Source organism: Leptidea sinapis, chromosome 25, assembly GCF_905404315.1.
Source record: "Leptidea sinapis chromosome 25, ilLepSina1.1, whole genome shotgun sequence".
Lineage (NCBI taxonomy): Eukaryota > Metazoa > Arthropoda > Insecta > Lepidoptera > Pieridae > Leptidea > Leptidea sinapis.
The window spans coordinates 11023535-11046567 of NC_066289.1; the positions used below are offsets into that span (position 1 = coordinate 11023535).

Below are 23033 nucleotides of genomic sequence, written 5' to 3' on the forward strand. Positions count from 1 at the left end.
AAACAACAAAAATAGTTTTTCTACACAACGTAACAAGTACTTTGTCTTTGATTGGGCAATAGAGAAACATTTCCTTCCTTGATAGTTTGAGGTTTAACGTTTGTAACTTTGTAACGTCACATTTGAAATTTTTAAATTGTGTTTGTTATTGTTTGACAAATATTTTAAATTTTAATAGATTGAGATTTGTGACTCTGTTGTTGAAAAACGTTAATTGTTATGAGTTAGATAAGATTTTTCAAAATAAGAAAATTTAATTCAATTTATGGGGGCTCAATCTTTTCAAATCTTACAAATTAACTTAAAAGATTGATTTCATTCAGCGTTAAATTTTTGTGGAACTTTGAATTTTTCATTTTATTAGGTGTGAATATAATACAATAAAAAGCTTAATTTAAAAAAATGATACATGACGCTTTGTTGATACTTTGGGATTGCTCACAACTTTCTGAAGGAAATCAGGTAGATTTATTGTAAATATTTTGCTCTAGCATACATTAAAATATTTCAATAACTTAAGTGTTTTAATTGTCTAATAAATATTTTAGCATGAACCAATAACATACGCAAATGAAGGTGATGCGGCAGTTTATAAAAGAATATGTGGGATTGCAAAATCGCATCACAAAATACAAAACTTTATATATGCTACAACCTTTCACTCAAGGAAAAGACAAACAGGTACAGAAATATATAACATTTCCTTGCTGTTTTTAGATATATCATATCTATCCAGTTTATTAATGAAAATTAATTTGACCATGCTATATATTTCTCAATTACATACCTGGTGATCTATGGTAAGGGAGCCTGACCAAGTATATCCTGAATAAATGAGCTTGTAAATAGTTGTTGGGAGTGGAAGAAACTAGGATGTCAGGACCATATTATATGGTGGTCAGTAATCTCTGTCTACTCGGAGACTGGAGTTTTTGATTGGATCCTACTGTGTTTATAAAAGTCTCATTTTATGTTAGATTTAAAGCGGTATTATTATAGATCTGGAGCAAAGTAATAGAAGTCTATACGTGTAATAATATGGTAATTAATTAAAAAATGAACATTGGAATTTTTAAGTACTTTATAAAATTTTTGTCTGTATATATAAGTACAAAACAAATACCCCAAAAAAAAACAGACAAAACTATTTATACATAAACTTTTATTATTTCAGAGACAACCAACCGATCATTTGGACTATATGGTCAAGCATTAAGTGAAGGTATATCTGAAGTTCTAGAATCATACAAAAAAACTTTGAAAGATGTTGAACAATTAGTGATTGCAAATCCCTCCTACCCTCTCGCATTTGTGTATGGTTACATTGAAAAGTATCAAGGACTGTTTAATACACTTAATAGAATAATAATTACTATATTGGAGCGAAGATTGGCTGGTTGTCAGATTTTAAGTCTAGTACATCAATTTATACTGAGTGGTAATGAAATGGTACATGAAGCGATCTTACAGTGAGTTATAAGTATTTTTTAAGCAATATAAATTCATAATGTAGCAACTGATGAATCAAGCACCCATTTTTACTGTTCACATTATTAGCACCTTATCAACTGGTTATGGAAAGCCTTTGAGTAAATTAAAAACTTTCATTAGTATTGATTGTAAGTTATTCTGTCCAAATGTATGACTTAGAGTATTTTTGGAAGAGGACAACTTATCACTCAAGGTGACAATCACATTTGTGATGCTGTATCTGAGTTTCATCACTTTACCTAATAAATAAAAATTATGACTACATACATGTACGGGTGCAGTGGTATGTTCTCGGGGTTTTATCACTTAAGATCGCTTAGTGATATTTAGTTCATTCAGCTTAATATCAGATGGGTCATCTGCATTTGGATTTGCAATGCCATAGGGATAGATTTGATTTCCTAAGCAATTAAACAAAAAAGAAACAGGTTTTATCATTAGCTTGTGAGAACTTGTGGTTCCAAACTCTGCTGGGATTATTTTTCATGTTTGGGCATATGTGTTATGAGAGTATAATAAATAAATTAATAGATATTTCATAAATTAGAATATCATCCCCACCATCTTGATGTGAGGTGTTCCTCCACAGTGCGGTTTTCAATGAGCTTTCTTTCACACACTACAAAGCTGTGGAATAATCCTATTGAGTGCCACGCGTACGCCGCACAGAGTCGTATTTGCACGATCTACGCGGCCAAAAATATTTTTATGCGGAATTGGAACAATGTAAATAAATAAAAAAACAATTTGTTACAATAAATATATATATATATACTTATATAAAACCAAAATAATACAATTTTCGGTCTGTACAAAGGGAAATAACGTAGAAATGCTAGTTTTTTGGCATTCTTCTTCACTCTCCGATGAACTTTCTGATATATTGTTGTCTGCAGGTGCAAACATGGCCAAAGTTTCAGGTAAAAATGTTCCAGATTTCCTTTTTTTTACAGTCCGCATGCTACTTAGCATAGGATCAGAATTAAATAGAAGGTGATTAAAAATATCCTGATTACAGCTTTCCCTTGAAAATTTCCTCGCATAATCTTGGCGGTAACATCTAAAATGCCGCCGAGACTGGTCGCTGCCCGAGTTAAATTAGCTGCACCGCGCCGTCTCGTCGCCCATCTTTTTATATATACCAACCCTTTATATATCCATACTTGCTATCAAAATTCGAAATAAACGCTCCTCCAAAATTATCAATAAGAAATAATGCCTATTCGTTGTTTGTAGTACCACAATCTAGGACTAATCTGGGTCAAAACGCAACTATTTCTAGGCTCTGTAGGTCATATAACTCACTGGCCAAATCGAAGAACATTCTTTTATTCATTCATTTTTTATTCAACTTTTAATTTTTATATTTCATTTTTATTTTTCTATCATAAATGACAATATTTATAGATTTTAGTTTTTAAATTGTTAAAATTACTGTCTTAAAAACTTAGTAATAATTATGAAGGCTGTGGTAGCTTATAAGTGAATTAACTCTTATCCATATTATTATTTTATTTTAAGTTTAAGCATGTAAATAGTGTAATTTGTTAGTTGCCCAAATAAATAAACCCTAGCGCTCCGCTAACATGTAGGTATAAATTTCAAAGAGACTGCTAAGTTAAGCTGCTGATCTATTACTTGTGTTGTGCTATTAGTGCTCATTTTAGATAACAAGAAATATATTAATGATGTAAACATTTTAGAATATTCTCATGCATCAATTCCGTATTCCTTGATCAATTATGTACTTGGCTGTTGTATGGAGAATTGAAGGATCCATATGAGGAATTCTTTGTTTACTGTATAAATAAAGAGGACAGAACAGATTCATTTATATCACGTCCATCCACAACAAATACAGTTGATAAGTCTTTGGTATTAACAGTAAGTATTTTTATTAATATTTGAAAATTTCTTAAACTTATTCAGTTGTTATTATCTTAATCATAAATATTCGTAGTAAAAACCCATTATAGTAGAGACTAGAGGGATATCCGCCTTATTCATAATAAAACGTTTATCGATGATTACCTATATTTTTTTATTTTACCTATATTAAAATGATAAAAAAAATCTTGAATGAGTTCATTCATTCATTCTTTTAATGAGTCCGCTGCCTGTTGATTTTCTTATCATTTTATGGTGAATACTCGATATGATATGGCACTATTCTGTTTGTAACTCGCCCACGTTCTCGTATCGTTTTTTCTATAGCATATCTTTCACGTATCCCCAAAAGAAGAAATCTAATGGTGTAAGGTCCGGGGATCTGGCGTCTATCGTATCGGTCCATTCGTACCAATCCAAGTAGGAAAACATTCATTTTACGTTGTTCCTTTCTTTTAAAATACTATGTTACTTAAGAAGAGTTATTAGTTTTTGGCCATTCTTTCGATTGGCATTATAAAAGTAGGGGTGTTTTTTTTACATTTCAATCGGTTCGATTCCCAGACGAGGCAAGTAATTTTTAGAAAATCTTTGAATGCAGAAGTACTAACTTTTAAAAATAACATAAAGCCTTCTTTCAGTAAAATAGCCTATCTTCGATATTTAAGGTACTTTCCCTTCATGTCCCATAACTTTGAGACATCCTGTATATAAGTAGTAGTCTCCAGTAACAATGGGAATATTTTATTGTTAGTTTTCAATATTATTTTATTAATTATAAATTATCATATTTTTAGCTGCAGCAAACGCCATTAGAATGCGGGTATAATTTGAATGCTGCTATGATACCATACTTTATACCGCTTTCATTGGCCCAAGAAATACTATTTATAGGCAAAACAGTTGTGCTATTTGGATTTGATCCAAAGAAAGTAAAAAAAAATCAAGCATTTTCAATGAGTAGAACTATGCTGCCATTGCAGAAAACTAATTTGGACTCTAGAAGGTACTGTAGAATTTATTTTACTTCTGTTTTATCACATTTTGGGTAACATTTAATTCTTTTCACTTGTCAACAAGAAATCAGTTTTATCTTAGTCTGAATTCAATGGTAGGAGATATTAAAATTTAGTACTAGATATTATCATCAGTGTTTTTTTTAAATAATAATCAGCACATGAAATGTGATGAGTTTGGAAATTTTAACTTTATTAATTATTATGGTTATTATTATTTATCTAACTAGTAATGGAACATATCACTTTTACAGCTTGTGCCTGTATTTATAAACTTTTTTAAAACCAGTGGGAGGCTACTATGCACAAGATACCGTCTAGATTATGGGTACCGCAATGGCGCCTTTTTCGTTCAGTAGATGTTAATTACCCATTGCCAATTTGTCTCATTTGCCCAGTAATTTCACTAGGTAGAGCACCGTTCAGACCAAAACACAATAACACATTACTGCTTCACGGCAGAAAGAGGCCCGTTGTGGTACCCACCTAGCCGAAATCATGTGCAAAGAATCTTACCCCTGGTAAACTGTAAAATGTTGCTTAACAAATCTATATAAGGCATGTATTTAAGTGATCGCCGTAATTTTGCAAAAACATCGAAGAAAAAATCTTTACGGTCATCTATTTTCTAAATTTGTTTTTGGGTCCTACCGCCGATTGGGCCGATTTGGTTCTTGCACTCGGCAGCCGCTGCCGCGGCACGCTACGCGCGGCTTGTGCATTTTAATTAACTGTCCTACTAGAGAACTAGGGCTAATTCGGGTTAGATAACAATTAGTTGATTACTCTATAGCTGTATAACTAAAAATTAATGACTATACTTAAAAAAATCACTACGTTTTAAGATTTCTTAATCAGGTATTTACTTTCATATTTCAAAGCAAAACACCAATAACTAAACGAGGATCAAATATTAAAAATATCAGTGACAGCTGAAACACATTTTATACTAGTTTAGCTGACTTTGTTGTATTGTACATAAATATGTAAATAATTAATAATATAATTTAGACACATATTTTTAACTTGTAATACTACTAGCGACCCGCTCCGGCTTCGCACGGGTATTAAATATATAGCCATATGTAATTCACTGAAAAAATGATTAAAATCGATCCAGTAGTTTTGATTTTTTCATTACTGCCCGTGGCCCGCACGCGTTAAATTTGGAGTAATAAACGCGTCCGATCAGGGAGAACCGCGGCTTCCAAAGCGCTATTTATAGGCACGCTTCCGCCGCGCCGGCTGGCCGGAACCGCCGCAAACGCTAGGTTATGCACTTTTTAAAACTGTAATATCTTCGAAAATATTCATTTAAAGCATATGCTGTAACGGGCCATTAAGATCTATATTAAATCAACAAGGTATTTAATTAGATAAGGATTAAGGCTGTATTAGTTAAAATTGCTTCGAAAATTAGCCATTATTTGCCGTAAAAAGTAAATGACAAAAAAATATTGTTCTGGGATATCCATAAGAGATAGATATATACCATACCCGAGTTTTCTGTAGACCTTTTCAATGTGTACAATACTTAGTACATTATTTTGAAAAAATCTCATAGGGTCCAGCCTGCGTTTGCAATATAAGCGGAAAAAGTAATTATTTACGACATCACATTAGAAACCTCAAAAATAAACAGTATTTCTCCACCATTTAATGGATGTTATTATAGATATAAACCTTCCTCTTCAATCACTCTATCTATTAAAAAAAACGCATCAAAATCCGTTGCGTAGTTTTAAAGATGTAAGCGACTTTGTTTATACTATGTAGTGATTGGAATATTTGTGAAAAAAAAGTTATTATTATTATTATATTAAATATTATTTTTGTATAAGAAATATTAGAAGTGTATATTTGTACGTAATCATTGTGTAACCTTCAATGCTTAATCATTTTTTAAAGTGCTCTTGTATAATAGATCAATTAGCTTAAGGATCAAATAATCATTTCAACCGTTGAAGACGTCCACTGCTGGACAAAGGGCTCCCCCAAAATTCTCCACGACGATCGGTCCTGCGCTGCCGTCATATAGTCTATTCCGGTGATCTTAACCAGATCGTCGGTCCATCTTGTGGGGGGTATCAGATCAAATAATATTGCCTATATTTAGTGTGTAATTTCTCTAGGTTTACGATATGGGAAGAAAAAGAGGCCGAATTTCACGAGAAACTACAAAAACTAAAGTCCCCTGAAGAGTTTGAAGTTTGTAATTTGAAAAACGTTGTAAGAGATATAAAGGAATGTGTTACTAAGGTAATATACAAATATTAAGTGGTACGTAGATTTTGAAGTGGAATGTTCTTTGGGCGCGTAAAACACTTTATTAACTTTACAATATGTTATGTTTTAAAAGTGTAATTTCGTAATATGCAAATATTGGGGTTGAGCAGGTTATCAACTGTAAAGTAGATCCTGTAGATGAAGTCACAACCTGAGAGTTGAACAAAGCAAACAGAATTTTATAACGAGGCGGTACTCGAACGGTTGGCTCAGCTGGTTAGAGCACCGGCACGGAACGCCGGAGGTCGTGGGTTCGAGTCCCGCATCGTTCATAAAATTTTGTTTTTCAAATTTTATTTGTTTATTAACTTTGTATTGAATGAGCCTTGATCAGTAACAGCAAAACTTACCAGAGTAACGCTTACAAGATACACAATTTTAATTTACATAAAAGTTTGTTCCTCAACCATTCTATGCACTTATTTTCTATTTAGATTAACATCAAATATTTCAACCTGAATAATTCAAATCGTCAAAATAAATAGCTTGAAGAACTTGTGCCCCTTTAACTGATCTACAGAGTGAAGCACGAATATAAGCTTGCCTTACCATGTTGAACCGACATAGATATTAAGGGATTTTACATGTGTAATTTTTTTATTTTTTATTTTATGGAATAGCAGGACAAACGAGCGTACGGGTCACCTGGTGTTAAGTGATCACCGCCGCCCACATTCTCTTGCAACACCAGAGGAATCACAAGAGCGTTGCCGGCCTTTAAGGAAGGTGTACGCGCTTTTTTTGAAGGTACCCATGTCGTATCGTCCCGGAAACACCGCACGCACCGCAAGGAAGCTCATTCCACAGCTTTGTAGTACGTGGAAGAAAGCTCCTTGAAAACCGCACTGTGGAGGACCGCCACACATCCAGATGGTGTCAAATCTATGTACAAACCCAATAAAAACCTAGTCTATTTGGCATATTAAGTTTTATGCAAGTGGGTCTGTAGGCACATTTTTTTAGAAACTCGATACGAAATTATTAAGAATATATTTAGAGGCTGCAGTTAAAATGTTAATATCTTTAAATACTAGTCGCGCTGTATCTGTAATATCAGTTAGTTGAAAAATCTTTTTAACCGCATATGGTGCAGAACTGAGTTTATTTGCCGATCCTTAAATATTGTGTCCCCATTGTACTGTGGAATCAAAAATATAAGAAATATGGTAGATTCTACAGGTTTCACCTTCTCTCCATTGTACGAATGCTCACATCTACATTTTTAAGTAATTTTTATAAATTTATTCCAAATACAAGTCTGCTTGAAAAGCATTTAGATATCAATCAACTATCAAAAGGTAATATTCTAAATGATTATTGTATATTCCAGCATTTGTGGTCAGTTGCTGTGGAGGAAGCCCAACTAATCCACGAGCTGCGTCTGATGAAAGACTTCTACCTCCTGGGGCGAGGGGAGCTATTTCTCGAGCTTTTGCGACTCACTTCACATATATTGGACAGGCCTACCACCAGGACTTCGACCAGAGGTGAATCAATAGAAGTACAGGAAATTGACTTATTGATTATATTTGTTGGTGTTGTATAAAAAGATAAATCACCTTACTGTAAAGTTACGGCCCACTAAGTTATAGGCTAAAGAATAAAATTACAATTAAATTTTCACGGGAAGAAAGGCGTTAGGTACATATACTATAAGTCTAATTACTCAAATTATTTTGTATCTTTGAAATAGATATCATAATTCATATTATTTCCATGCAACATCTATATATTTTTCTAACTATCACTTCTCTCAATGCCTCGCCTAGTATCGGAATACTGAGTCCAAATATCTCGAGAGATTGCCAATTCCACGGTCATCTAGACGTCAAAGCCGAAAAAGCTAGGCGTCATAAACAGACGTCGGCAAAACTTCAAGCTCTACAAAGCGCAGGTTCGACCACATATAGAGTATTGGTGTCACCTCTGTTCTGGCGCTTCCCAGTATCAGCTCGAACCTTTTGACCGCGTGCAACGCAGAGCTGTTCAAAATTGCCGGGATCCAGTGTTCTGTAAACGGCAAGATCACTTAGCGTCGCTTAATTGCGTATTTTCTACCTCATTTATCACAGAACTACACTATAACCTCACAAATTTTATCTCTTTATAGTATTAGTATCAATGAAAAATATTTTAAATAGTAAGGGTTACTTATATTTTCAGATTTGAATCAAGCATTTCAATTAGCCGCTAGAGCAGTGTTTCTGAGCAACAGTGCTGATATAGAAAAGTTTAGTTTCGAACTGCCTTATGTCAAGCCGATTCTCTCTAATAATTCTTCATTGGAAGACACCAGTAGTACAGGTATTTATGAACACTATTTAGTATCGGATCTGATGTTTCTATAACAGTACCAATCAAAATATTCAAGCGTTCCTCCACAGTGCAGTTTTCAAGTAACTTTCTCTACAACCAAACTTTTTCATATTGTCGTCATTTAACACACCACTGCTGCACAAGTCCCTAGAAATATAATAATAACTTTAATATTACAATAAATAATAGTATTAAAAGTTAACTATATTTTTCTAAATGATATTATTAATAATTTACATACAATACAATCAGCAACGACAGCTCAACTAGTCAGACATAGATCAACATAGTCAAATCAAATTATCGAAATTAGGTACTGTCGAAATAAAAAATTAATGTACAGCAAGCGCGCGAGTTGAACGCAGTCGGGGCCTGAAGTAAAGCGCGGGAGCATCTCTCCCCGTTATCGCGTTAAGTAATGTTGCTATTCTGTGTTATTTTTTTTAATAATGACTGATCCGAGTCCTTCAATTTCCATTGCAAAAAGAAAAGTTTTTTTTATTCATCGCCAGGCACGAAAAATGGCGACAAATGTTCTAGACATGTATGACGAAGAAAGGCAAAACAAAAATTTGAGATTTTATTATTAGGTTAAAATGATGAAAAAATAATAAGATAATTTTTCATCATTGTAAAATGGTAAACTGTAAGCATTGCTTTAATTTATCGACACACTCATTGATTAAGGTCATCAATTATAATGAGGTCACATCAGTATCGCATTCCTGAACTCTGCATTCAACTCACGCGTTATCTGTATGTATCTACTGCTATATAGGTGTAGATACTGCTAGCTAGCTACTATAGTTATTGTAACACCTTCTCTAATCTGTATTTAAAATTTAGAATCCGATTTAAAATTCAGTTTCCGACAAAACAGGGAATTTAACGAAATATCATGATACATTTCATGCAATTTGTAGAAGTTATGGCCTGAATGGTGCTCTGCAGTCCCAGACAGTGGCAATTATTTATTTATTTCAGGAAAAAAACAGTCTTATTCGAGCAATTATTACATAGTTTATAATTCAAATAGACCTAGCAGTTCCATTACTTATTTTGGAAGTAAAGTAAACATGTTAGTCATACTAGTTTAGTGAGTAGACAACTTTAAATATGTTTGGCAACAAAGTAGGAAAAGTGACAATAATTAAAAATAAACTATAATCTTAGGAAAATAATATAATTATTTACATGCACATGGCTCGGGCAACTATCAAAATCTATGTAATTATTCATTAACTTGAACAGATACATCTCATCTAAGAAGGTTCACCTGTTTTTAAGCTACATAAAACAGTGTGTCTGAGAAATACTAATAAATAAATTATGTGGATTAATATAAACTTAGTATACAATAGACAAACACTACTCATTATCGCGAGACTAAATTTAACATGTACGCTACATGTATGTGTGCTACTTTTACAGATGTGTTAGTGAGTTTGTGAAGTGTGTAGTATTTTGCTTTCAAATTCAAATATTTTTATTCAAAATAGGATGTGAAATCACTTATTGAAAGTCAAAAATAACTACCATCCATTCGAAAATGAATGTTGTAATTGTTTCTGTTTTTTAATCAATTTTAATAATCATTATCATGAGTTATGTAATTTGAAACAAAATTGTAAGTAGAGGCATTTAATAAGTATTGCATAATATGTAGATGAACTTGAATTGTTTTGTTATTCGGTAGATTTCTCGTGGCAGGTATCGTCATGCTCGCTTAAATGCCTCTGCTTGTGGCGGCGACGTGGGGCGGGTCGTTCCCTTCCCTAAAATATGGTCGAGGGAGGCGATGGCTGGTCCATGCGTCATGCTCGTGAACGGGTGCTACTCGTGGGGGCTTTATGATCTTGTTACCGGGAGGTCTGCTTGATGTGTTTTTTTATTATTATTATTTCCTTTAAAGTTAAAGTTATTATATATTTTATTTTATGGAAATGCTCACATAATGCCTCTATTTATTTACGGTATGTGTGGATTGATGCATCTACTATATTGTAATTGAAAAGATTTGTAAAACAACTAAAATGTAAATCTTGACTCAAAAGAGTGGCAATGAGTTTCTTGCTACTTCTTCTCATTAGCTCAACCCTTTACGAAGAAGCGGTAAATTCAATAAGAAACAATATTTATATTTTTTTTTTTGACATTCATAAGTGTCATTTTTGTGACCTACATGAATAAAGTAATGTTTTGAATTTGAATTTGAATGCCTCAGGCCTGAGAAGAATGGGCGCAACAAACTCAGCGGGCTTTTTTTTTTCATCAAAAATATGCTTAACAATTAAAGTAACATTGTACAATTAAAATTATTATTTAATAGCCTGAGGGCGGTCGCTCCATTCCCAATCTGTGGTATCATTAAGAAAGTCATTTATGTTATAGTAACCTTTACCACACAAACGTTTTTTAACAATTCTTTTGAATAACGTAATACTTTTGTTTTGAACATTTTCTGAGATCTTGTTGTAAAAGCATATACATCGCCCCACAAAAGACTTACTAACTAGACTTAGCCGAGTAGTAGGCATCATCAGTTTATGTCTGTTCCTGGTGTTAACATTATGGTTATGACAGTTTCTGGCAAATTCACTTATATGCCTATGAATATACATTACATTATCAATAATATATATCAATAATATATTGATAAACGGCATCATATTCATGTATACAATATTTTATTTTCAACACATACCTTTTTTAATCAATTTAATCTTAAGAAAATAGTGCTTACTGCGTCTTTAAAATATTTTAGTGAATATGTTCTACGAAAATAAACACCACGAAAGTAGTATTGAAGAATCAGTAATTTACCTGTGAAATGTTTTTTATTTGCTGTATATAACAATACAATCTAACATATAACACGACACCATTGTATTTTTTATATTTCATCCGTTAAAGTATAATTATGAAAAAACACTTAAATTCAAACGCGGTCCAATTTGACAGGAGTCTAATGGACACAAAATTGTTTAAAAACGGTTTCACGGTCCATCTATTCCGTCTCTTTCTCACAGCTAGGTTTTTGTGTAAGGATAGTTATCTCACTCTCATATAGGGCTCGCCTAGAACTCTAATATACAATGTTAACATAACCCAATTATGCACAACCACGATACTCGGTTGATGCTGGCTTAGAAAATATGAGCTCATTTTTAACTCCAGTGGTCATCAGGTGGCAAGTGTGTTTAGCAGAGAAAAGGCAACACGTGGCGGCTCTCTTATACTTATAAGTAAATCATTTAAATTCAAAGACCGTAAAGATATTGTGGGCCTCTCTGTTGAATGTACCATTGAAATAGCCTGTGCAGAGCTTGAGTGTGCCATTGTTGTAAGTATATACAGACCCCCCGCTGCATTATATGAGTTATTTGAGAGTGTATTGGAGGAGGTTCTATCAAAATTATCAGAATCTAAGAAATATATTATGATTTGTGGTGACTTTAATATTAACTTATTAGAAAAATCCACCACAAGTATTAGATTCAAATCTTTGTTTAAATCATATAATTTATCAAATATTTTCTTAGAACCTACTAGAGTAACCAGCACCTCTAAAAGCTGTATTGATAATATTTTTACTAATTATAAACCTATTTCTCAATCAATAATTAGTAAACTGAGCTCAGACCACTTTGGTCAATTAGCCTCTTTTAATATTGAAGGGAACAAATGTACTTCGACTAAAAAGTTTATGTTTGTTCCGGTAAACAATAGGCGAATGGAGAAATATAGAGGCAATGTTTCAGAAAAACTCTCAAACTTGTATTTGAATTATAACAGTACTCCAAATGAGATGTATGGTAAGTTATTTAAAATAATTAAAACAGAGTTTGCTTCTATATTTACTTCAAAGACAGTCAACTCGGGTGGTCTCTTGTCATTTAACAACTGGGCAACAGCTGGTATTCATAGGAGCAGACAACGGTTATATTAACTATATAGTGAGAGATCATCATGTAATCATGATGCATCTTTCCTTGTATATGTGAAAAATTATTCAAAATTATTTATGAAAGTATGTACTATTGCTAAGTCAATTCATATTAGAGAAATAAATAAAAATGCTTCAAATAAAATAAAAATGACTTGGAAAGTTATTAACTGGGAATCTGGAAGAGCGAAAGACTGCAAGTTTGAATATAATCTAATAATAAACAATACAAAAATCCACTCTGAGCAGGAAGTAGCTTCTGCTTTTGAGATTTTTTTTTCTGACATTCCAGTTTCCATCTCAAGCACCCTTGTCTCCTCCACAAGTGTTGCCGAGTCACTTCTTTTGGAAAATGTTAAGGAATGTAAACAAAATTTCAAATTCAGTGTTGTTAGCCCAGCAGAAATAATTAAAACTTTCAGATCCTTAGAAATGAAAAAAACTGCTGATATATGGGGCATATCTGTAAAAATAATAAGTTCTGTTATTGACGTCATAGCACCATATCTAGCACTAGTTTTTAATAGCTGTATTGAACATGGCGTGTTTCCTGACCTTCTGAAGTATAGTAAAATTACACCAATATTTAAATCGGGACTCACTTCTGACCCGAATAACTATCGCCCTGTTTCGGTGTTGCCGACCCTTAGTAAAATTTTTGAAAAAAGTATTTTAAGCTAAATGCTTACTCACTTTAACACTTATAAGTTACTTCATATAAAACAATTTGGCTTTACTAGGGGACGCTCGACTACGGATGCAGGTGTTGAACTCATCAGGAATATTTTTGAGGCCTGGGAGGAATCACAGAATGCACTTGGTATCTTCTGTGATTTATCTAAGGCTTTTGATTGTGTTCAGCATTCAACGCTGGTCAGGAAGCTATGCCACTATGGTATAAGAGGATTTGCACTCGATCTTCTGATGTCACATTTAAATAATAGGATTCAGAGGGTCGAGGTGAATAGCAGGAGATCTACTGGGACTCCTCTCGGTATGGGGGTACCACAAGGGTCTATTCTTGGACCCTTTCTCTTCCTAATTTATACAAATGATCTACCTAACCTTGTAGAAAAAAAACACAAGGTGGTATTGTTTGCGGATGACACTTCACTTATATTCAAAGTGAAACGAAGCCAAGTTTTATATGACGAAGTAAACAATGCTCTATCTGACATCGTGTACTGGTTTAGTGCCAATAACTTATTGTTAAATAATCATAAAATCAAATATATTAAATTCACCGCGCCAAATGTCAAAAATGTAGATGCGAATATTTTATTAAATGGAGAGGTGGTAAAACCAGTGGAATCTGCTATATTTCTTGGCATTACTCTTGATTCCAAATTGCAGTGGGGCCCCCATATTGAAGGATTGGCGAATAGGCTTAGTTCTGCAGCATATGCGGTTAAGAAAATCAGATGGTTAACTGACATAGATACGGCGAGGTTAGTATACTTTAGTTATTTTCATAGTATTATGTCCTATGGTATATTGTTATGGGGCAGTGCGGCCGATATTAATACTATCTTTGTGCTGCAGAAGAGGGCTATTCGCGCGATTTATAACCTAGGTCCTAAAGAATCATTAAGAGAAAAATTTAAAGAAATAAACATTTTGACTGTTGCTTCTCAATACATTTTTGACAATGTTTTGTATGTTCATAAGCTCATTGAGGAATTTTCTAGAAACTGTGACATTCACAATGTTAACACGAGGAACAAACATAAACTTGTTATGCCTACTACTCGGTTGGGTCGAGTTAGTAAGTCTTTTGTTGGGCGATGTATATGCTTCTACAATATGATCCCAGAAAATGTACAACACAAATGTGTTACGAAATTTAAAATAATTGTTAAAAAACGTTTGTGTGTGAAAGGTTATAGCATGAACGATTTTCTTAATGACACCACGGACTGGGATTAAAGCGAACACCCTCAGGCTCTTTAATTATAAATGTGTATTGTACGATATTACATTGTAATCCATGTTTTATATAAAAGAAAAAGCCCGCTGAATTTCTTGCGCCCATTCTTCTCAGGTCTGAGGCAGTCTCTTGAATGGGTGGTAGATTTTGACGTTAATAAGTGATTATAAATCCTATTTTGAATAAAAATATTTGAATTTGATGTCCGCTGGTAAGTTCGAGGTTCCTAGAATCAATAATTTTCTAGAAACTGTGACATTCACAATGTTAACACGAGGAACAAACATAAACTTGTTATGCCTACTACTCGGTTGGGTCGAGTTAGTAAGTCTTTTGTTGGGCGATGTATATGCTTCTACAATATGATCCCAGAAAATGTACAAAACAAATGTGTTACGAAATTTAAAATAATTGTTAAAAAACGTTTGTGTGGGAAAGGTTATAGCATGAACGATTTTCTTAATGACACCATGGACTGGGATTAAAGCGAACACCCTCAGGCTCTTTAATTATAAATGTGTATTGTACGATATTACATTGTAATCCATATTTTATATAAAAGAAAAAGCCCGCTGAATTTCTTGCGCCCATTCTTCTCAGGTCTGAGGCAGTCTCTTGAATGGGTGGTAGATTTTGACGTTAATAAGTGATTATAAATCCTATTTTGAATAAAAATATTTGAATTTGATGTCCGCTGGTAAGTTCGAGGTTCCTAGAATCAATAACTACTATGGAGATAGAACTTTGAAAAAACGCCTACCTTATCTATTAAACAGCTTGCCTGACGACATCCGACTAGAAACCAGTAAAAGAAAATTAAAAACTAAACTTAAGAAATACTTAGTGTCAACACTGCCTTAAAATTAAAATTAGATTTTTTATTATATTTTTATCAATATTTATTAATTAAACTTGTATAAAATCAATGTTCTAATAAGCATTAATGTATTACAAGAGACTTGATCCTGCAGACATACTGTCCAAACAGTTTTGCGGGACTATGTTAGCTTTTAAGATTCTTTCTGTAAATGATTAATAGTATAAATAAATAATAAAAATATCGGATAATGTTAATAAATGGATTGCAGTAGCGGACGGGTGGTCGAGCATCATCCTGAAGTACGACTTCAAGTGGCCGCTCCATCTGATATTCGCGCCGGAGCTGCTAGCGCGCTACAACGACATGTTCCGACTGCTGCTGAGGATCAAGAAGACCCAGCACGACCTGCACTCGCTGTGGAAGACCTACAAGCATTCTAACAAGTATATAATATAAATCAACTGGATAATTCCACCACTGGGACTCTCCAGTTCTCCCCGACGTCGACCTGTAATACACATTTCCCGAACAAAGTTCATTTGCACAACGCCAATATAACTATTTGGGACGATATCTTTTCAAAAATATTAATGCAAAACTTAAAATTATGCATTGTAGTAAATATGAACTTAGACATAAACTCAAGAACATGTTAAGAAACCTTTAAAAAAATTACGAAGCTACTGAAAATCTTATTCGATAACCACTACTTATATTAGATATGCTTGATAAATAAAAAGCTAAACACATACTCACACACACGCACACACAAACACACATCACACGCCCTAAATTATATATAAAATAGTTTTTGTGTTCATAATTTGTTGCATAACTTCCATTGTTAGACCTTAAAATATGTTGATGTTTGTTATTTGACATTTTACATTGCACAACTGGGAAGAGACTGACCCCCATGTCACGGGCTGTCCTAGTTTGGGGGTCGAGGGTAATTTTAATCAAAATTGTATTTTTTTTTTTGCAACAAATAAACATTTATTATTATTATTATTATTAAATCAAAATCACTTTATTCGTGTAGGTCAAGGACATGACACTTAAGAATAACAAATGTTTAGATTTGCAAGAGCGACATAAAACCAATTTTCTAATATGCAAATACTGGGGTTGAGCAGGTTATCAACTGTAAAGTAGATCTGACACCCTAAATGAGCAACTTATTAGAGTTTATAAAAAAGATAATAACTTTAATTTTAAAAACATGAAGCAGACTTTCTGGTAACAGTATCATTCTGCCACCACGAGTAGCGCCCGTAATATAACCTAGTCGTTGCTTGCAGTACCTAGTCTAGACTCTGACACTTAATTTAAGAAATATATTAAAGCTTCTTTGACAAAGAAGGCTTACTGTAGCAATAACAGATTATATAGAAGATAATGCATGGTTCTTGTCTGGTTCTGCGTGGGCCACCTTAAATATTTATTACGCACTAGCTGACCCGACAGACGTTGTTCTGTATATAATAAATAAAATAATGTTTTTATATGAATTTCTCAATAATGTATCATAACATCAAAAATTACTTCGTAAAATATGCGCCCTGCTGTCGTAATGAAATTGTTTCACAGCAGAACTGTCAAACCGTGCGTCAATAAATTCTCTCATAGAAATTATGTATGGACAAATTAAATTACAAAGGAAAAACAAATTTGTTGTTTTTATTTAATTTAGCAGCATTTTTCTATTTATTCACCTTTTAAACCTTCTCTGGACTTCCACAAATAATTCAAGACCAAAATTAGCCAAATCGGTCCAGCCGTTCTCGAGTTTTAGCGAGACTAACAAACAGCAATTCATTTTTATATATATAGATACAGTAGATAAAAAGATCAACTGTCAATAATAACTCACTCGAACGGCTAGATCAGTTGGCAGAGCACTCACACAGAACGCGAGAAGTCGTGGATTCTAGTTCGGCATCGTTCATAAAATTTTGTTTTCTAATTTTATTTGTGTATTAACATAACAAATTGTTTAAAGTTAGTAAAATAAACGTTGATAAATAATTAAAATAGTTGAAATAAATAATTCGAGTACCGCCTCGTTATAAAATTCTGTTTGCTTTGTTCAACTCTTATCGAATTTTATAACGAGGCGGTACTCGAACAGTTGGTTCAGTTGGTTAGAGCACCGGCACGGAACGCCGGAGGTCGTGGGTTCGAGTCCCGCATCTTCATAAAATTTTGTTTTTCAAATTTTATTTGTGTATTAATCCTAGAAGTGAGGGTTATCACTTTAAAAACATATTGTTTAGTTAATTTTTTTCGGTTATTTTTGTTACAAAGTCAAAATCTTATCCCAATTTTTAGAATGCGTCACATCGGAACCACCATCTTTAACAAGTTGGATTAGTTTCAGCGTGTGCCAGTTGCACAACAAGCTGATGTTCCTGATGGACAACTTGCAGCATTACTTGCAGGCCGACGTACTCGAGACCAACTTCTCGCGGTTCATGGCCGAAGTCGACAAGACCAACGACTTTGAAACATTGAAGAACGCACACGCCAATTTCCTGGCCAATATATTGACTCAATCGTTCTTGACTATTACTGCAGTAAGTGTTCTTTTGTGAACGTATAATAAATTTTCGTTTATATACTGACAATGAACAGTTATAATATTGTGAACTAGTAAGAAACTTTTTGAATAATGGTCTACACGATTCTAGAGGACTGACATTGCATAAAGCTCTTATATATTTTTTTTTACACTTTCCCCCTTATTCATAATAGTCTGCTAACTTAAAGCATTGCTAATTCTCACTCTGTCATCTTCTATTGACCTAAGTCAGAATGAGAAAAAATACTCCTAAGCGGCTGTTTAAAGTTAGCGGACCATTATGAAAAAGGGGGTTTGTGTCTTTATGTTGCTTAGCGCTCAACAATCTTTAGACATTGCTTATATTTAAACACGAATCGAAGCTTGTCTAAGGTGTGTCTTACGGATAGATTATTATAAACTACTGCTGATACCCGCGACTTCGTCCGCGTACACACATGACTAAGCACGTAGTACTCATAAAAATATTCGTTTCTTAAAACTTTATTAGCTTTATATTATATGAAGATATCGCAATATTTTTTCTAGATAAGGGCCAAATATCTAAGGAATCAAATTTAGAAGACTTAATTATTAAAATATATCCAACAGAACGAAGGCAGCGAGTGTGCGGAGGATGCGGTGGACTGTATCAACAACCCGGTGTTCTGCAACATCATGGAGCTGCTGAAGCTGTGCCACTCCTTCTGCAGCTCCAGCCAGTGCGCTGACAGGAGCGAGGACTACTACGTCACCGTCTACTCTGACAGGTCATTATTTTTTTACGACATTAAGGGACGAGACGAACAGGACATTCAGCTGCTTGTAAGCATTCTTGAAAAATCCAAAAATTCTGAGCGGCACTACAATTGCGCTCGTGCCGAGACATAAGATGTTAAGTCTTATTTGACCAGTAATTTCACTAGCTACGGCACCCTTCAGACCGAAACACAATAAGGTTTACACATTACTGCTTTACGGCAGAAAAAGGCGCCGTACCCATAATCTAACCGGCATCATTTGCACCTTTGCACAGGATGCCTCCCACTGGTGAAAAAATAACTAACTTTAATATCCTATTTCATCCAAATGTAGGTCAAAGTTTCAAAAATGCTCGAACAAATGTTTATATATTATTTATCATCAAGTGCCTAAGTACAAAGCTTCATGGTTTACAAAGCGTCATCCCCTATTTCAACCCCTCCATTTATTTTATTGCAATAACAGGTAGCCTATTTGCTTTTTCAAGCTATAGTCTTTCTCTGTACTAAATTTCATCAAAACCGGTTCGATGGCTTAGGCGTGAAAGCGTGACAAACAAACTTACATTCACATTTATAATATTAGTGGGATGTGGCATTCACCATTGACTTTTGATTGTCAATATATTTTCTTCTTCAAAGTGTAACGTATTTCTCTTTTCTGATTGCACAAGGAAATTCAAATTTCAAGTTAAAAATTTCTGTAGATTATATATAATATAGTATATAATTAATACTTATACAAATGCAAAAATGTCTCGAAAATGATGAACTTGTAGTTCTGTTCACCTACCTCTAATACTATTAATAATGATAATAATACGTTTCAGGTTCAACAAATTAGTGAAACAGTTGATGCAACTGTTAGTAGCGCTCAGAGACCGGCCGTGCGGCGTGTTCCTGGCGCGGTTATTGATGAGACTCGACTACAACCGCTGGCTCAGTGGTGAAGCTCAGCTCACCAGATCTGTCACCAGCATGCTAAAATACTAAAGTCCGCGCGCTAAGCAGAAATAATTTCGTACGTTAACCTGTTAGTACCTCTCCCTGTCACAAGATTCTTTAAAAGATTTACAATCACTGACCTGTACAAAAACCACTGGACAGGCTGTCCCATATGTTTGACAAGAATTTTTTTGTGCCTATTAAAAGCGCCACTCGCGAGCTTCCAGAGAACTAATTTTGACGTATAATACAAATGGCTGCGAAGGATCGTACAATACTCTTAAGTATTTTTGCATTTTGAATTAATTTGGTTCGCTTTCCGTGTTATTTATACTTCAAGAATCAACGTAATGAAGTACACATTTTTTGTTTGTAAATAGTTTCCCACCATCTGTCTATGTTTGCTGAGGTTGTCATCACTAGTTTTAGTACCGCAGACTCTCGTTACATGGCCAACAGCGCCAATATCAAACAGGCACAAAAGCACGTTGACAGCCGCCAGTCCAGTGGTATATAGTAGAGGTCAGTGCTTACAATCCATGAGGACGGCAACTATTGCATCAAATAAACTTTTTAACTCAAATTAAACTGATACTTTTTTCTAACTAATATGTAGATTACCTCATATACTTAGATCATTTATACGTCTACAAAGACTGCGACAGCTGTGAAAATGTCGGAAAAAGCTAAGTTTGAGGTAAAACTCTATTCTGAGCAATGCACGCACACTAACACAAAGTCACATACAAATCGCGAATGTAAGACATAGCTTGTCATGCACACTAAAGTAAACAACCTGGCCTGTTTTCATTGGTTGTCTATAAACGACGGAACATATCTCATCGAAATTAGCTTTATCGGCTGACAGTCGCGCTCTTATTGTGATAACGTACCTATGAATCTCCAAGAAAATTATGAATTTTGCCGTCTTGCACTATAATAACGTATCGAAATAGAAGCCTGGTGTGTAGTGTACCCCGAGAAGGAAATTTCTTTTCATCGGTTAGTCCAAAAACGAAAAAGTGTATTTGATACAAGAGATATTTCTAATAATTAAATATAAAAAAATTTGAATCCATGCGTATCGATAGGGTTGTACCTATTTGTAAACAATATCGATATTAAGTTGGTTACCCTTTGTAAATGGTTATACACGGAATGGGTAAAAGGCCCGAGACGTGTAACTGCCGCGCCGTCACTATGATTAAACAATCATACTTAAACCGTTACATGCGGTCACCGCTTGTACTTTTTTACTGCTTGTGGTTTATGCTTAGAGAGCGTCAGGAACGTAGTTACGATGCATAGTATTATAATGCCATGCCGTGTGCTATTATGACTTGTTAGACAATAATTCAGACTTCGAGAATTGACCGAGGAGATATATTTTTTTATCAGTAAGTCAAAAATAATAATTAATTTCTCTTTAGTTTCAAAAGCATAGCAATGACTACAAATTTTAAATTACTTCTCAACTTTCAAATCGCTAGATAAACCTTTGATAAACACCTAACGAAGAACCGTATTTATTGATTTTAATGTGCCGTAGGTGTTGAACATTTCTGTAAAACATTAATACTTTCGGAGGTTCTTATATTAATGCCATTTTACAAAGTAAAACAAAACAGATGGCTTCGAATAGACGAGAATTTTGCTATAGACAGTGGAGAACTTTTATATCTATCAAAGGATTCGAATCTGTCATAAAAATGTATACAGATAAGCTTCAAAATATAAATAAAAATATATCGTTGTAAAAATATGCACCACTTTGTAGGAACTGAAATATTTAAAGATTTAATTAATCATCAAAACAGTATCATATGTGACATACTAAAACACTTATTGAAAAGTATCTTAACGCAATGTTGCACTTAATAGTAAAAAGTTCTGTAATAATAATATTAATATAAAGTTTATGTGCACAAGAAAGTAAGCGTCAATTACTGAATTAATTAGTTTTACTCAGAGGACGTTGACACTTGGCAATATATATATACTAATTAGTTCAGTAATTATATGTACATACTAATAAGATTCTGAGTCGAATCTGTACATTTAATATATTTCGAAAATGTTACTTACTACGAATTTAGTATGCCAAAATGGTTGTTAAACGTTAAACTCATATAAAATGCATTTACATCAAAATTACTTTGAACTTCTTATAAATGTATTATTAATGTTACATGGTAACAAAGTTTTTTATGTTATTAACAAATATTATATAATTTATTTTAATACACTGATCTAAATTATCGACAAAAATATCGATAGCGTTTTTTCATTTGTCAACCACTGGTCTGACAAATATAGTTTGATATTTTTGACAGATCGCTAGGTATGGGTGTAGTGTTTAATCGTTGAATCTATTCTATTATTATTCTTAAAGAACTTGCAATCGATAGTTGCATGTATACATTTGTTATTTTGAATAATTTATTATATTATATCGAAATAATAAAAAAAAATACTTAATACTTTTATAACAATTCCGCCTCGTGCATATTTTTATTTTGGTCAGTAGAACTATTTAGTCAATCCGTGCAAGTCATAAAAAATTGTGAATGGGCGCTTAAGGTGCAATAAAGAATTAGAACTTAAAAGTTATTTATTTTTAAATAATGGAGCACAAACTAAATCTAATACAATATTATTATCATCATCGTTCATCACTACTACTGGAATTTTACCTAATGTTGATAATTATTCTTATTCACAAACATGTTATCTTCAATTAGACCTTCGCACGATACGTCACAAATGAGTATAATTATGCTCCCTACAATCTGGATGTAAGTATGGCGTTTCTCCACAATGCGGTTTTCAAGGAACTTTCTTCCACGTACAACTGAGCTGTGGAATGAGCTTCATTGTGCGGTGTTTCCGGGACGATACGACATGGGTACCTTCCTTAAAGGCCACTGGAGTGATTCCTGTGGTGTTGCAAGAGGATGTGGGTGGCGGTGATCACATGGATTCAAAACTCATACCTTTACATTCCACCTTCGCACGACACGCCACAAGTTAGGTTATCATCCACACCATCTGGATGTGTGGCGGTCCTCCACAGTGCGG

At 33.8% G+C, this 23033-nt stretch overlaps 1 protein-coding gene across 1 annotated transcript; it reads left to right on the forward strand.

The window, feature by feature from the left end:
- Positions 1-172: 172 nt before the first annotated feature.
- On the forward strand, positions 173-20543 carry LOC126971931 (gamma-tubulin complex component 4). Its single transcript, XM_050818443.1, has 12 exons — positions 173-462; positions 549-681; positions 1175-1469; positions 3195-3375; positions 4176-4384; positions 6527-6653; positions 8011-8167; positions 8844-8984; positions 15958-16132; positions 18064-18265; positions 18862-19019; positions 19841-20543. Exons 1-12 carry the CDS (start codon positions 403-405, stop codon positions 20001-20003), a joined length of 2001 nt encoding a protein of 666 aa, XP_050674400.1. The 5' UTR covers positions 173-402; the 3' UTR covers positions 20004-20543.
- The last annotated feature ends 2490 nt before the right edge of the window (positions 20544-23033 follow it).

What these genes read in the sequence shown, in the direction of transcription:
- LOC126971931 (XM_050818443.1), top strand. Translation starts at nt 403, where the DNA reads ATGATACATGACGCTTTGTTGATACTTTGGGATTGCTCACAACTTTCT. An exon ending in CTCAAGGAAAAGACAAACAG is followed by an intron (nt 682 to 1,174) that starts GTACAGAAATAT and finishes TTATTATTTCAG; the next exon opens with AGACAACCAACCGATCATTT. An exon ending in ACTAATTTGGACTCTAGAAG is followed by an intron (nt 4,385 to 6,526) that starts GTACTGTAGAAT and finishes TAATTTCTCTAG; the next exon opens with GTTTACGATATGGGAAGAAA.